We start from the raw sequence: 17,259 nt of genomic DNA on the forward strand, positions 1-17,259 counted from the left end.
TGTGCTACTTAACTATAAGCAGACAACTAAAAATTTAAAACCGTGTATAATAATGTATAATAAATCAGTATGTTGCACCCAAGCAATGACTTCGAGCGAGTTCACACCACATGCAGTCCAGTGTGTTTTTTTTTTTTGTGCATCAAAAACTCATGGCACAGATGCCATTAAATATATAACTTAGTTCACACCAGTGCTTTCCAGTTCCAGAAAAGGAACACACATGTCCTTATTTGAGGTTACGAAAAAAAAAAAAAAAAAAAAGAAGAAGAAGGAAGAGGGGGGAAGCACACTGGACTGCATAAAAAAAGCATTTGGAACACATCCAGATTGCATTTCTATGGTGTGAACTAATAATCCTGTAATGCAGTGATCCAAAATGTTAAAACAAATCCTAACACAATGTTAACGTGTGAAAAAATGAATTGTTTATAAACGTGCTCATCCACCATAGTGTGCAAAAAAATTCTTCAATTTGCTAATGCTCGCCTCCTCCAGTGTGCTCTGGCCACTCTCCCTATAGTTTGACCCCCCAGTGGGTTACATTCAGCGGTTCCCCTTCGGTGATATTAAAGAGATCTATCTAGCGTGCTGCTCCTCTGTATCTAGCACATTGAAGGTTTTTTGTACACTATGGTGGCTCAGCACGTTTATAAAAATTCATTGTTTGATCTCTGGACTTTGCTTACCAACATGTGGACATCGTGTTATGAACGTTTTAACATTTTGGATCACTGCATCACAGGAGTATTAGAACTGGAACTGCAAACACTGGTGTGAACTATGCTATTGAAAACCATATAACCTACGTTTCATGCGTTTTTGATGCAGAAAAAAAAAATAAAAAACACAAAAAAAAAAAAACACACTGGACTGCATGTGGTGTGAACTGGCCCCAAGTCATTGCCTGACGATTTATTATACACTGTTGAATTCTTAGTTGTCTGTTTATATTTAAGTAGCACAGCACCGGTTTTTGGTCTATTAGGCCGCGTACACACGCGCGGACTGTTCGCCCAACCTTGTTCGGCAAACAGTTTGTCAAACAGTCCGCTCAAAATTTGCATGAGCGGACTTGCCCACACACGAGCGGACTGTTTGACGAACAAGGTTGGGCAAACAGTTCGCTCAACTTTTGAAATGAACGGACTCGCCCACGTAAGGCGGAGGCAAGTCCGCCCATTTCGAGCGCGTGTACAGGTAGGCGGGGCCCGCGAAGGAGACGTCGCGGGCTCCGCCGCCTGGAATGGGCTTAAAGGGGAACCCCAACGCCGAAAAAAATCGGCGTGGGGGTTCCCCCCAAGTCCACACCAGACCCTTGTCCGAGCACGCTACCCGGCCGGCCAGGAAAGGGGGGCGAGCGAGCGCGCCCCCCCTCCTGAGCCGTACCAGGCCGCGTGCCCTCAACATGGGGGGGTGCCTTGGGGAAGGGGGGGCCGCGCGGCCCCCCCACCCCAAAGCACCTTGTCCCCATGTTGATGAGGACAAGGGCCTCTTCCCGACAACCCTGGCCGTTGGTTGTCGGGGTCTGCGGGCGGGGGGCTTATCGGAATCCGGGAGCCCCCTTTAAGAAGGGGGCCCCCGGATACCGGCCCCCCACCCTATGTGAATGAGTATGGGGTACAATGTACCCCTACCCATTCACCTGTGAAATAAAGTACAAATAAAAACACAACACAGGGGGAAAAAATATTTTATTGCACAGCCGGGGGTCTTCCGTCTTCGGGGGTCTTCTCGCCGGACTCCTCCGCTATGTGTGTGTAGCTCTTTTGCCAGCGGAGGAGTCCGGCTTTCTTCCTCCCCGCCGCCGGCCTCTTCTCCCGACTTCGGGGGTCTTGTCCCCCTCTTCGGTTCTTCTGCCGGGCCACCGCGCCTGGTCCGGTGGCCCGGTCTTCTGTCGCCGTCTTCCGTTCTTCTGTCGCCGCCTTCGGTTCTTCTGCCGGGCCACCGCGCCTTCTTGTAGCTCTTTTACAGGCGGTGGCCCGGTCTTCTGTCGCCGTCGCCGCCTTCCGTTCGTGTTCTTCTTCTTGTTCTTCTTGTTCTTCTCCAGGCGATGTTGACACGTCGCTCCCTCCGGCCGGAATGCCAGAGCCGCCCTGCGCTGTGACTTATATAGTGACAATGGGGCGGGGTCACATGGTATATGTCACATGGGTTGATGTCACATGGTGACCCCGCCCCCTTACGATGTCATAGTCCCCATGTGACATCAACCCATGTGACCAACCCATGTGACATATACCATGTGACCCCGCCCCATTGTCACTATATAAGTGACCGCACAGCGCGTCCCCGGCATTCCGGCCGGAGAGCTCGTCGAGTCAACATCTCCAGGAGAAGAACAAGAACAAGAAGAAGAACACGAACGGAAGGCGGCGACGGCGACAGAAGACCGGGCCACCGCCTGTAAAAGAGCTACAAGAAGGCGCGGTGGCCCGGCAGAAGAACCGAAGGCGGCGACAGAAGAACGGAAGACGGCGACAGAAGACCGGGCCACCGGACCAGGCGCGGTGGCCCGGCAGAAGAACCGAAGAGGGGGACAAGACCCCCGAAGTCGGGAGAAGAGGCCGGCGGCGGGGAGGAAGAAAGCCGGACTCCTCCGCTAGCAAAAGAGCTACACACACATAGCGGAGGAGTCCGGCGAGAAGACCCCCGAAGACGGAAGACCCCCGGCTGTGCAATAAAATATTTTTTCCCCCTGTGTTGTGTTTTTATTTGTACTTTATTTCACAGGTGAATGGGTAGGGGTACATTGTACCCCATACTCATTCACATAGGGTGGGGGGCCGGTATCCGGGGGCCCCCTTCTTAAAGGGGGCTCCCGGATTCCGATAAGCCCCCCGCCCGCAGACCCCGACAACCAACGGCCAGGGTTGTCGGGAAGAGGCCCTTGTCCTCATCAACATGGGGACAAGGTGCTTTGGGGTGGGGGGGCCGCGCGGCCCCCCCCTTCCCCAAGGCACCCCCCCATGTTGAGGGCACGCGGCCTGGTACGGCTCAGGAGGGGGGGCGCGCTCGCTCGCCCCCCTTTCCTGGCCGGCCGGGTAGCGTGCTCGGACAAGGGTCTGGTGTGGACTTGGGGGGAACCCCCACGCCGATTTTTTTCGGCGTTGGGGTTCCCCTTTAAGCCCATTCCAGGCGGCGGAGCCCGCGACGTCTCCTTCGCGGGCCCCGCCTACCTGTACACGCGCTCGAAATGGGCGGACTTTCCGAGCGGGAACAGTCCGCTCATTTCGAAAGTACAGCGGACAGGCCCACACACGGGCGGACTGTTCGCTCAAACACAGTTTCAGCGGACAGTTTTTCGGAATTTCCGAAAGACTTTGTCCGTCCAACTGTCCGCTGAAACTGTCCGCTGAAAGCCCACACACGAGCGGACTGTCCGCCCAAACACTGTTCAGCGGACAAGGTTGGGCGAACAGTCCGCCCGTGTGTACGCGGCCTTAGTTGTATTAAGTATAATGAAAACACTTTTGGAGACAGCCGCAACTTTGTGCTTTATTTAAAAATGCATTATATTTTATTTGAATATTTCAGGATTGCACGGATTGAGGATTTGTTATTGCTCCACACAAACACATCCATCTATACTGTATACACTATAAACGGACTTGCCTGTTTTCTTGGACTATAGGAATGCTTTATAGGAGTTTAGAAACACACTACTTGAGGGTCTTTTCAGTCCGCTATACAAACTTAAGACATATTGAGGAGTCTCAGCCCCTGTGTCCACCCCAGATGTTTATTGGCGCATGTTCTTTTCCGCTATGATACTCCATAAACCGGTCCTAAAGAAGCTACGCAATTTAGTGAAACGCGTTGTCCAGCAGAGCCCATACACACACCTCCAATCCTGGAGATTTAAACATTTATAGATTAAGAGGTGTGTATATTGTGGTCCCTAACCAAACTCATGTATCATATTGTGATAATGTTGATTTTAATGGATTGTTAACACAATGTGTGTGGTTTTTATAATGTTTTGTACAAAAAAAGATTTGATACTTTTATAAATTAGACTCTGTCCCATGTGGATGCCAGTAAAGTACACCAGTAGCAATATGGGCTCTTGCATTTTCTGTACTATTTATCAACTACAAAAAGGATTCAGCCTCAACTAATTTTGGGCACTTTTAATTTTTTTCATAAAATTTTTTATTAAGTTTAAGGAAGGTAAATAATTACAAAGTATACAAATTTTTATATAAAAAAATATTTTTAAAAAATACATAAACATTTAAAAATGGGAGGAAAATATTAAAGTGAACACAATGGATCAGTAAATGTACAAGAGTTATTAGGGTATATCATAGGTGCAAAAGGGATCTATCAAAATTTTCGAAGTAAGAAGGATGTAATCCAAGGAGACCAGGTTTTCTCAAACTTTTGCAAATCATCACAAATAGCAGCAAGTTTTTCGTTAGACATAGACCAATTCATTTTATTTTTAACCAAAGTGGAATTTGGAGTAGAAGACCACCATGATTTACCTAAAGTTTGTTTGGCAGCAGTGAATAAGAATGTTAAGAGGCTGAAGTGAACATTTGTGAAATTTTTTAGTTTGAGATTTAGTAAGGCTTCTAGTGGGTTCTTGGAAAGCGGTTTTCCCCATACATGGTAAAAATAATTTGGTATATGTCAGTCCAAAATTGTCGTATTCTAGGAAATTCCCATCATATATGCAAGAGGGTACCAATATTCAACAACCTCTAAAGCATTGATCTAGGGCTGCAACTAAGGATTATTTTCATAATCGATTAGCTGGCCGATTATTGTTTTGATTAATCGATTAATTGGTTAATAACCTTTAAAAAAAAAAAAAAAGTAGGTCAAATTGACGTTCATTTTCAACCACAATGATGGGAAAATTTGGAAATAATAGAAAACTTCTCGGTCAAAGGAATTTTCAGACAGTGGTTGTGGTTTTCATGCAGAAATGACATTCATTTTAAAAACAGAATGGTAAAAACAAGTGAAAATTTCAAACAAAATTCTTTCATTCAGCGAATGTCCAAAAGATTTTTCATCTGAATATTCTCGTCTGAAAATTGATCCGTGAGGCCAGCATAAGGCTCGGTGCACACCTACGCAGTTTGCTTTTGATTTGTTTCTGTCGTGCTTTTTACTGTGCGTTTTGATTTCTGCGCACGTGATTTTACTGCAGTTTGCATTTTTGCATTATTTTGGGGCAGATTAATAAGCACAAATTGCTGCAAAAACACATTACTGTATAAGACGACCCCCTAATCTTACTGTTGTTTAAGCATTTTTTTATTGTACTTACCGTATAAGACGACCCCCTTCCAAGGCTTCCGACGCTTGATATTTCGTCCTTCTTGCTAGAGTAGTAGCTGGCGCCATATCCTTCTTCCTGCTTTTGCTGGAACCAATCACGGCGAGCGATGTATTCTATTAATGAATACAAAGCCTGCTTGGATTGGCAGAGGCTGTATCATCATCAGCCCGCGCCTCTCTGACTCTCAAAGCCAATCCGAGCAGGCCATTTGAGTAGCCTGCTCGGATTGGCAGAGGTTGTTACTCCAATCCGAGCAGGCTCTGTATTCATTTGAATACATCACTCGCTGGGATTGGCTCAGCGGTATATACTGTATGTAGCCGATGCTACATACAGTATTACCGAACCCTCAGCAGGCATCGGAGGGGCTGATCCGGCGTATAAGACGACCCTCGATTTTCGGCCAGTTTTTTTAAGTGTAAAAAGGTCGTCTTATACGCCGGAAAATAGGGTACACGCTTTTCTGCAGCTTCTCCATTGAAGTATATTGAACCAGTAAAGCACCGCTTTGCGTTAAAAGTCCCCGACCCTTTCAGAAATGAACGTGTCCCATAGGAAACCATGTAAATGAACTGTAGTGCGTTTCTGCAAAAAGCATCAACACAGAGATGTGAACCAGGTCTAAGACGTTTAGTAACATAATGGGGGTTAAAAAAACTAAAATTAGCCCTTTATAGTAGAAAAAAAGCAGATAATCACTACTGTAAGGGGTTTTTTTTTTTTTTTTTTACTGTAGAACAGTGAAAGTAATATTTACAGTAGCGATTATTTGCTCTTTTTGTACTATAAAGGGCTAATTTTAGTCTTTGTAACCCCAATATGTTACTGGCGATTAATCGATTATGAAAATAGTAATCGATTAATTTCATAATCAATTAGTTGTCGATTAATCGATTAGTTGTTTCAGCCCTACATTTATCAGATATTGTTGGTTTAAAATTTGGCTAAGCATTGGGGAACTAAATACCATCTCATGAGCAATTTAGAATTGGATTCTACTGCTGCTGTATTAATAGAACAGTGGGATGTAGTGTACCAAATTTGTTTCCAATCTTTTTCTGTTATAGGTGTACCAAGATCAACTTCCCATTCAGACATGTATGAATGAGATAGAGGTGTCTCTCCCCCCCCCCCCCCCCCCCCAGTGTAGATGCTCGAGACCTAATTGTCAAAGTGGCACAGGCTTTTATACTTACTATGCCACACTCCTCAGCTACTGCCCAGTTGCAGAACCCCAGGTTGTCAGAGCTGTTGTCAGATGTTACAAGGATGATACCACAGACTTTCCATGTGGCAGTGATCAATTTACCACCCAAACCCGAGCACTGTCACATAGGGAAGATCATGTGTCCCCTTATACCTAGCTCTGCTTTATAAGATTTAGGTGACGCAGAGAAAAGTTGTGTGAACATGGCTGGGAAAGACACTGTCATATTGTCTTGGGTTGGCAACAAAAAGCAGCATCCCTTTAATTATCACATAGGGTACATGTGTCATCAACTAACTCTTGGAATGAATGGATCATGGGGCTGATGCATTAAAGTGGTTCTAAAGCCTAATGTCCTGTACACACAGTCGGACTTTCCGACGGAAAATGTGCAATCATATCTTGTTGACGGAAAATCCGATCGTGTGGGCTCCATCGAGATGAAAGCTATTGGCTACTGCCCTCTTTATAGTCCTGTCGTACATGTTCTATGTCACCGCGTTCTGAACAATTGAATTTTCCGACAACTTTGTGCGACTGTGTGTATGCAAGACAAGTTTAGGCCAAAATCCGTTGGAAAAAATCTGACAGATTTTTTAGTCGGAATGTCCGAACATGTGTATGGGGCATTAGGATTGTTTATCTTAATGCATCCTATGCATTAAGGTAAGAAAAACGTTCTATGTCACAGGTCCCCCCCCCCCCTTATGCTTACCTGAGCCCCAATTTGGATCCAGCATTGTACATAAGAGCAAGGGCTCCCTCCCTCCTCACTGAGCAGAGAGACAGCAATGGGAGTCATTAGCTCCCGCAGCAGGCAATCAAATTCTGTGATAGACAACGTGGCTTGGCACCGCTCCCTGCTCTGACTCAAAAGATAAAGACAGGGCAGTTCAGAAGTGGCTTTCTATGAGGGCACTCAGAGGGATGAGGGAAGGAGCCAGGGGTGCCGGCGGGGGACCCCAGAAGGTTTAGGGCTGCTCTGTGCAGAACTATTGCAAGTATGACATGTTTGTTTTTTTATTAGAAAAAAATAAAGCTTAACAGCCAGTTTAAAATGTTTGTTACAACAACTAATTAGCTTCCAATTGTCATCAATGGGCAATAAAGAAACGTTATTATTACATTTTTCATCTAAAAAAAAAAAAAAAAAAAAATCGAATGAAAAAAATCCATTTGATTTTTCACCAGTTCCCAAATATGTTTCCCTATGAATGGAGCAATTTTCTTGAAAATTGATAAGATTCCTCCCATTAACACAGTCTATATTGATGGGGGGAATGCCTCCTGTGGAGTCAGTTAGTTTACCCAGCAGGGGAGCCGTCCCGGCCAGGAGAACACACAGTGATTATTGCCAGTGGTTAAAGCTGCTGCCAATAATTGCATAAAAACTCCTACAGGCTTGTTGTACCAAAGTTGATCAATCGACTTGGGTACAGTCAGCCTGGCCAAACATGGTTCAAATCTTGCCTGCTTCCTGCTTGCCATTGTGGGCTTTAAATTTCCTATCTGGCCATTGTTTGACTAGCTACACAGATCCACAACCTTTACTGAACTGTGCAGGGTTATGATCACCCTGGTTAAAACAGATAGGGTCTACCTATACACAGATGTGTTTAAACCTGACAGACATAATCACATTTACATGGTTAACCATAATGTCTTTGTAAAAAAAAAAAAAAAAAAACTCTAAACAAAAACAACAAAAAAAAAAAAAAAAAAAAAAGAAAAAGTTACAGAGCTGATTAGCTAAAGCTGTAATTACACACACAGCTGAGCTAATCAAAGGAGTGAACCATCGCCATGCTCTGGTCATCAGGGCCATGTGGTGATCTAATCAAAACAGGTGCAACTACCGTTGTGTTATCTCCCATAAAAAAAATAAAATAATATTTTATATATATATATATATATATATATATATATATATATATATTTTAGAATGGCCTGATACTAAGCCCCTAAACACACGGTCGGAGATTTCCACAACCAAATCGGTCGGATTTTGTCCGTCAGATTTAGTCTGACGGATTGTGTCCGAAACTGTTGCATACACACGGTTGGACTAAGTTGTCGAAAAATCTGATCTTTCAGAACGTGATGACGTAATTTCGCTACGATGGGACTAGATTCAGGCTAGTAGCCAATAGCTTTGATGTAGGAATTTAATCTGAGCATGCGTGGCACCTGGTCCGATCAAAATTCTCTACACATGATCGGATTACGTCCGACCGGCCCAGTTGGTCGGGAAATATTTCCAACATGTTGGAAAATTGGGTCGGACGAAGATTCGGACGGAATCAGTCCGATGCATACCACACACAGTCGGATTATCTGATGACACGGTCCGATAAGACGCATTCTGACGGATTCTCGGACCGTCTGTACATGGCATTAGAGTTATGGAATCCTTTATTCTAAGGCTCCATGCACACTGAAGCTGATAAACTGCAGTTTATTGGCGTTTGGGCGTTTTTTGTAAAAGCCCATAAACTCCACTCTATGTTAGCCTATGTGTCCATGCACACATGGACGTTTTTCAGCTTTAATGAGCAGTGGAGTTTATGGGCTTTTCTGAACGCCAGAAATTCGCGTTCAAAGTGCCGTTTTTCAGCGGCAAAAAACGACAAACGCTCATTAACGCTCGTTCATTAGTGTTCGGCATTCTATTTTTCAATGCATTGTGGGATTTTTGGAGTGTCCTCTGTGTATTTTTATAAAAAACGCCCATTAACGCTCATTAACGCTAGTATAAAACGCTGTTAAAAGCAGGTTTTCAACCAGCGTTTTCTGCCAGCAATCTGGCGTCCAGAAATAGCTTTTTTGAGCTTCAGTGTGCATGGAGCCTAACAATTTGACATTTGTTTTTCTCCCCTAGTTATAGGGCAGTGATCAAACAAGAAAAACAATTCCAAATAGCTAAGGGCGAATGAATGGAAATGACTCAACCCTCATACACATAAACAGGTCAAAACAGATAAACTGGAAATAAAGCAGAAAGAACTACCGGTATTTTGGACTTTGATAATCAAAACAATTTATATTTGAGCCACAGATCTTTGTAGTTGGCCAAATTCTGGCACTGTCACATTTAAAGGGCAAGTTCAACTTCTGAAAACAAATTCACTATGCATTCTTAGGGTAGCAGTAGGGTTAACCCCTTTACACCTGCCTAACATGTATGCTGGGCCAAAAGGGTGGGCTTTAAAGCCCACATTACACATATGCGTTGTTGTTGGGTGGCTGACGTTTCTGTGCTGAAAGCGTGCTCACTGCACAGTGATTGTGCAGGGAAAAAGAGATCTCGATCCCCGTGAATGATCAGCTCCCGATCATGTGCCCACTGTGACAGCCAATCACAATATTTATGTGATCAGGCAATCTTACCCACCACACAATTATTAAAAGGGACATGGAAAAAATAAATAAAAAATAACAAAAAAAAAAAAGCACAGTGCAGCTTTTAAACTTGTTGCTTAGTTTTTATGCCTTACCTACAGTACTGCTGCAACAGGGGAGGGGGGAGTACATTGCATGTGCACTAGCACTCATCATACAGTATGTCCTGGCTTCTAGGATGGTAGTTTTTTCACCAAGGCTGTGGGGTTGCCACACAAGACCTACAGATAACATATTTAAACTAAGCAACAATTTAACAATCTGCACAGTGTTTTTAACCTGCTGGATTTCTCTTGAATTCACAGCGTATTTTACACCATGATAAAGGTGAACTTATCCTTTAGCCCCCATTCACATTGGCGCGATTTGATATGTCAAATCGCATTCCAAATCCCAGCCTATTGCCAGCAACAGCACTGTCCCTATTGGTGCTACGCCACACCGATTTTCAAAAGCAGTTCCTGCACTAATTTTGGCAACTTCAAGGGCTATTTTAATAGGCATCTGTGCCTGAACCCGCACAGATGTCTTTCAAATCGCCCTGGAACGCTCACTGAAATTCGGCTTTGTTCAGTGTGAATGTATCCTAAATAATGATGCTATTCTAGTTCCTGCCTTCTAGCCTTGGTGTACAGCAAAAAGTGAAAAAACTCACCTGAAGCGTGCAGGGGAGAGGGGTGTCGGGGGAAACATTCCTGGTTCAAAAGAGTCGAAATAAGTGACAGTCCAGGAGAAGCTGCAGCAAGAGAGGCCAGCAACTAAGGACAAGACCAGCAGACTCCAGAACCCTGATAAAGAAGAACATTGTCCATAAGACCATATTTATACAGTGTACACATATATGACACATGAGCAGGTAATGTCCAATCATACTTCATTACATAAGGACACAAGGCAAAAGATAACAATGCTTACTGAGCAATCAGTAAGGGGTTTCTCTTAAGCACATCTGATTTTGATTGACGGCTATGCATCACCAGCCAACTCCACCAAAAAGTGAACTTTTTTTTTGGGGGGGGGGGGGGGGGGGGGGGCGCGCAAACAAACTGAAAGATTAAACTGTTAGTAAGGCTGCTTTCACACTGGGGTGGGTGGGCATTAATGGGAAAACGCTGCTAGTTTTAGCGGCGCTTTACCGTCATTTTAGCTGCGCTATTCGGCTGCTAGCGGGGAGCTTTTAACCCTCGCTAGTGGCCAAATAAAGGGTTAAATGTGCCCGTGTAGAGCTGCTGCCGAAGCTGTTTGCAGTTGCTTCGGCAGCCATGCCCATTTATTACAAAGGGGAGGAGCGGTGTATAGACGGCTCCTTCACTGCCCTAAAGATGCTGCTTGCAGGACTTTTTTTTTTACATTTCTAAGAGCGCATCGCCCCAGTGTGAAAGCACTCGGGCTTCACACTGGGACTGCAGGGGAGGTGTTTTTCAGGCGCTTTATAGGTGCTATTTTTAGCCCAAAAGTGCCTGGAAAAAAGCCCCAATGTGAAAGGGGTCTAATGCAGGACTGTAAATAGCCACTTAAATCGCGGCCTCACCATGCCCGTCAAATGCAGCCCATTATGAGGGGTTCACTTCCCACCATCATGCCTGTGCTTAGTTCCCGGACAGGTCTGTACACCTGCTGTGTCTGTGCCCATTATGAGGGTCCCCACTTCCCAGTGATGCAGTGCATCAGCAATAGCCCACTGCACTAGTCCTGCTGCTAATACCATGCTCCAAGTCCCAGGCACTCTTCCCTAGCAGCGCTGCAGCAGTAAAATGCCCTAGCCTGCTCATTGGCCAACTCCTCCTGGCCTGCTCATTGGCCAACTCCTCCTGGCCTGCTCAGGCCTTGCATTCCCTCCACTGGGATGAGTCATTCGAGAAACCGGAAGTGACTTTACAGGTTGATAAAAGCACTGCCTACATCCAATGCCACTAACTGCAGTTTTGGTTTATTGATGGTTTATTTCATGGTGAATTTTTAAATCTCTTGGGGACTCCAGTAACCAGATCTCCCAAACACAGCCACAACCATAAAGAATCAAGATGACTGTAATATTCCCCCGTCATAATTCAGAGTAGATTAGCAGACCTGAGTTGGGAGACATGGATTGTTGAGCTTTTGAGTGTTTGTTTAAACTGACCAGTGCTCAACAACTTGATCTTTAACCGCTTGTCTATAATTTAGAATGACAGGTGGTGGCCATAGTATTCTGGGGCATGGTGTTAAAATGGAGTTCTGTTTACTACTTGTGCGCACACACGCACGCACGCAAAATCTGGTGCAGCTCTACATAGAAACCAAACAGCTTCCAGTTTTTTTTTTTGTCAAAGCTTAATTAAACAAGCTGAAGTTAGAAGCCGATTGGCTACCATGCACAGCAGCACCAGATTTTGCACTCTCCAGTTTTAGCAAATCAACTCCATTGGCTCCAATTGCAGAAAGCACAAATCATAAGCAACATGTACAGAGCCAATCACAGTGGCTCTTGGCCTTAAATTGCTGTGATGGCCAATCATGGCAATTACAAATGTAAACACTTCTAGTGGTTAAATACGAAGGCCCTCCTCTTACTCTCCAATGGTGGAAGATCGCCCTTATGAAGGATTTAATGAATGAAGGGTGGGAACGTGTTTTTTTTTTTAACCCTTCCTGCTCTCCCCTAGCTTCTTCTGTGCATCTCATCTCCATCTTGTACCTGCAGCACTTGAATACAATCAACCTTTACCTTCCTTTTCCTGTACATTACCCCCTCCTCTTCCCATTGTATGTGACCTGTACATTAACCCCTTCAAACCCATCAGTGTATGACCTATACCAGGGGTAAACTAGTGAAAAACAGCGCTGGCAAATGTGAAAAAAACATACATGTAAATATAAGTGACAACTCATGCCAATAAACACAATATCTGATAATAATTAAAAATGAGCCCAACGTGAATAAAGTGCATACAGTAAATCCCCCTTCTGAGACTGCACTCACTCACCAGGCAGGCAAACTTTCCAGTCCAGAAACAATAAATGATCTGATGATATGAAAAGTTCCAAACAGAGACCGAGTGCACACTGGATCACAGAGGCAATACCACATTTCACCGATAAGAGAAAAATATTGTATGGTGAAGCACTGTGAGGCTCAATGTATGTTGTGCGCTCGAGGAGGGGTGAAACGCGTCAACGTAATTTCCGGCCTACGGCTTAACCAGTGACACCATTTTCTGCTGCCTCCGTGGAGCGCATGCTGTACGAGTGGTGATCGCGGAAGTTTCCGTCTGAAAGTTTGCTTTTCTCCATTCATCCTGTAAGCAGCACTTGGCGCGCAACATTGATTGAGCCTCACAGTGCTTCACCATACAATATTTTTCTCTTTTACAGGTGGAACGTGGTATTTCCTCTGTGATCCAGTGTGCATGCAGAGTCAGGGGAAAAAGACATGGCGTCTAGTGTAGTATCTAAAAAGACAGCATCTTGGGGGTATTTCTACTATTCTGGCATTTTTTTATTTCATACATTTTAGGCCTCGTCCACGCTGTATGCTATGGACACTTTTTTTCTCCTACAGGAGTTTAGCAGCAGCCAAAATGTGGTTAAAAGCTGGTTTTGCATGCGCATTCCCATGTCTGGCATTAATATATTTTATTGACCAAAATCCTGGCCATCAGAATGCATAAACCTGGAAATGCACCTAGCTCCAACACGTGTTAATGAATGTTAAATGAGACGTTCACTTTGTTTAAAAAATAATAAATTCACATCTTTTTGCAAGTAAAAAAAAAAAGTGCATTTATTATTTATTTTTTACATGGAGCCTGTAAAGCATTGCACCTGAGATCAGCAGATTGCGGATGCAATTTCAGGCTATCAACTGTCAGCGTAGCAGTCTGCTCATACCTCATAGGGCAGTCATTTACTACATGGCAGGAAGAATCAATGTACTAACAGAGTGCTCACCAGCGCCTTCGTAGTTTATGGAGAACTACAAGCCCTCAGCTGCAATGGTTGACAGCAGCTGTAGTTCTCTCATTCACAGAACTCTGTGAATGATGTGGCCAAGGGACGGAGCCCCGCATGGCCGCGCACTTTTTAAATGGCTCCGAGAGAAGGTCCCCTGTTTTTATGCTCAAACGCTCCTCTCCTGAACGCATAAGTGAGGTTTTTTTTTTTCTACCACTAAATTCCTCAGTGACTAAACTCCTGAAAATGCCTATAGTGTGCATGGACACAGACTAACATGGAGGGGAGTTTACAGGCCAAGAAATAAATGTAAGAGCAGATGTAGAAACAGCTATTTTTTAGCTGCAGTGTGCATGAAACTTTATAAAAGCAAACAAGGGAAACTTTTTTTAAAAAAAAAAGCTCTGTGCCAAAAATGATATACAATTCACGAGTACAGTATTCTATGACCACTGAAAACTGAAAAATGTCCTGGGTATGAATGAAGAGATAATACAGGCTGGTACTGGGCCACCACCCATACAAGGTTTCTTACCGAACATACTTGTTTTCACTCCATCGTCACTCTCTTTTCCATAGCGCATTTCTACACATAAAAGAGAGGTCATTATTTCACCAACAGAAAAGAAAACAAAGAATAAAACCGTCACCCATCCTCCCAATGTATTTACTAAAACCCCATCCCAATAAAACGCCATATTTTACTTTTTCATTGTTTAGTTGGAGTTCTGGAACTAGGTCTGCAAACTAAATCATGGTCAACCCATGTGAACTGTAGCTGTTTTAAAGAAAAAAATAAAATAAAATTACCTTGCAGTATAAGATAAGCAAATACAAGCAGAACAGCGAGGATGCTGACAATCACAAGGCAGCAGAACATGGATAATAATCTGGATGGCCATCTTTTACTTTTCTTGGAAGTGACCACTTGTGACTTGACAGTGCCGTTGTGTTCAGGCTGCTCCGATTCCTCATACAGCACAGAGTCTTCCCGGAGGAAGTTTGTCTTGTGAGGGATTGCCTCAGATAACTCACTGTCCAAGTTTCTAACCATCGAGTCTTGAAGAGTGACTCCCTTTGAACCCTGGCTCTGGACATTATTGGATGTGGCATTGGTGTAGGAGGTAGAACGACGGTTGGTACTCCTTAACCGCCTGGCGCTGGTCACATAGGAGGTATCCATCCAGAAACCTGCTTGAATGAAAAAATGCTGTTACTGTGAAGAAAAACACTTAAAAAAAAAACATTATCTGTGTGTATGGACCTAAAATCAAAGCACCATTAAAGCCAAAAACTATTTAAAAGTGCAACTAAAGTCTGCAATACATACCTCTGCTTCAACAGTCCGAAGTCCCTTGCCAGCGTCTTCTGGGTGCCAGTCTTCAGGCAATCTTGATTGGCCGGCGCAATATGGTATCACTCTTTCGCATGCGCAGGAGTACAGTCATCCTGGCACACAGGCACTGTGCCAGGACGTAAACTGAGCTGAGCATATGCAATTTAGTGAATATCCTACAGATAACTGCAAACAGGCTGGTAGGTTTGATTTAGAGTAGAAGTTACATTACTCGTCTCTTCTACAATAATGAGAATGTCTGCCCCTGCTTTGTTTTTTGTTTAAAACTGAGCTCCAGGCAAAAAAAATTCCCTTACAGTGGGGCTGTGCTCGCACTGCAGGGGTTAATTACTTCGTTTTGAATAGGGGAGAGATGAAGTGAGATATACTTACCTGATCCTCCGATCCTCTCTGCCCAAGACTGGTCCCTTCAGCTCCTGCCACCCCCCCCCCCCCCCAACTCAACTCTCTAGCACTCTTGAGTGGTGGACGGTTCCTGACGTCACCAAACCCAGAGCAGTCTACATAGAATTGCTCTGGATGGAAGGCACTAGGAACTAGAGGTCGACCGATATGGGTTTTTCTCTGGCCGATGCCGATATTTAGAAATCATGGCGGCCGATAGCCGATATATGATGCCGATTTTTTTTGGGCCGATATGTTAGGCCGATTTTATTTTATTTATTTCTTTTTTATTTTATTTTTTAATCCCCCTTGATCTAACACACCTTTCCCACTGGGGCGTTTTTCAGGCGCTTTTGGGCTAAAAATAGCGCCTGTAAAATGGCTCCCCTGCAGTCTGTGTGAAACTTTCACACTGAGGCGATGCGCTGGCAGGATCTTAAAAAAAAAGTCCTGCAAGCAGCACGTTTGGAGTGGTGTATACCGCTCCTCCACCACTCCTGCCCATTGATATGAATGGGCACCACTGCTGAAGCGCATGCAATGCGATTTGGCAGCAGTGCTTCATGGGCGCATTTAACCTCTTCCTTGGCTGCTAGCTGGGTTATATGTGCCCCACTAGCAGCCAAATAGCACCGCTAAAATGATGGCAAAGAGCCGCTAAAACTTGCGTTTTACCATCAACGCCTGCCCGCTCCAGTGTGAAAGCAGCCTTCATAAGTGATACAGAAAATTTCTTACATTTAAACATTTATTAAACAAAAACGAACCTCCAATCAGTTTACTTGTATGTATGATTTAGATAAAAAAAAAAAAAAACATATATTAAATAAAAACAGGTAGTCAAAACTTTTGTACGAAAAAAAAAATGGGCTAACTTTACTGTTTTTATTTTATTTTTATTTTTTAAATAGTGTATTTTTTTCCTAAAAAAATGCATTTGAAAGACCTCTGTGCAAATGCCGTGTGACATAAAATATTGCAACAACCGCTATTTTATTCCCTAGGATCTCTGCTAAAAAACTATATATAATTTTTGGGGGGTCTAAGTGATTTTCTGGCAGAAAATACAGGATTTTTACTTGTAAGCAACAAGTGTCAGAAAAGATTTAGTCTTTAAATGGTTAAACTGAGAACTTCTACACAGGAGATGACTTCATTCATTGAAGTGTAAACATTGTATCATTCTGTTCTTTTCTTGGCAGACTGCCCTGAGAGGAGGAAAGGGTTTCTATGACGACTCAGGCAACTCACACTGACTGAAATGACTTCTGTAATAGAAAAGTCCCGCTGTAGTTCTAAATCGGCTTTTTATCAGCTCAAATCGGCCGATGCCGATTATTTAAAAAACGGCAAATATCGGCCGATATATCGGTCGACCTCTACTAGGAACAGTTGATTACTGGATTGTAGAAGAGAGCCATTTGGGTGGAAAGGAGGATCAGGTGAAAGCTTCCCCCTCTCTCTTGAAAAAAAAAAAAAAAAAAAACACAAGCAGTTAACCCTTGCATTGTGGCACAGACCAATTTTTTTTCTTTGCCCACAGTTGGGCTTGGTCCCTCCTTAACCACTTGCTACCCATGCCAATTCTGAAACGTCTCTCCGACATGTGAAAATCTTTTTTTTTTGCTAGAAAATTACACAGGACCCCCAAATATTATATATTTTTTTTTTTAGCAGAGACCC

At 43.9% G+C, this 17,259-nt stretch overlaps 1 protein-coding gene across 2 annotated transcripts in view; it reads right to left on the reverse strand.

The window, feature by feature from the left end:
* ARL6IP6 (ARF like GTPase 6 interacting protein 6) overlaps positions 1-17,259 on the reverse strand; it is a 50,121-nt gene that overhangs the window by 28,068 nt on the left and 4,794 nt on the right. Inside the window, exons 2-4 of one of the 2 annotated variants that reach the window (XM_077447673.1) lie at positions 14,646-15,026; positions 14,371-14,421; positions 10,558-10,690 (exon numbers count right to left, since the gene is read on the reverse strand). In XM_077447673.1, the coding sequence (XP_077303799.1) occupies positions 10,558-10,690; positions 14,371-14,421; positions 14,646-15,018 (557 nt within the window). In that variant the 5' untranslated portion in view covers positions 15,019-15,026. Of the gene's footprint in view, positions 1-10,557; positions 10,691-14,370; positions 14,422-14,645; positions 15,030-17,259 lie in introns of both variants that reach the window. The other variant, XM_077447674.1, reaches the window with a different exon arrangement.

Source organism: Lithobates pipiens, unplaced genomic scaffold (assembly GCF_037356315.1).
Source record: "Lithobates pipiens isolate NorthernLeopardFrog02 unplaced genomic scaffold, aLitPip1_a1.2 Scaffold_22, whole genome shotgun sequence".
NCBI classification, from domain to species: domain Eukaryota; kingdom Metazoa; phylum Chordata; class Amphibia; order Anura; family Ranidae; genus Lithobates; species Lithobates pipiens.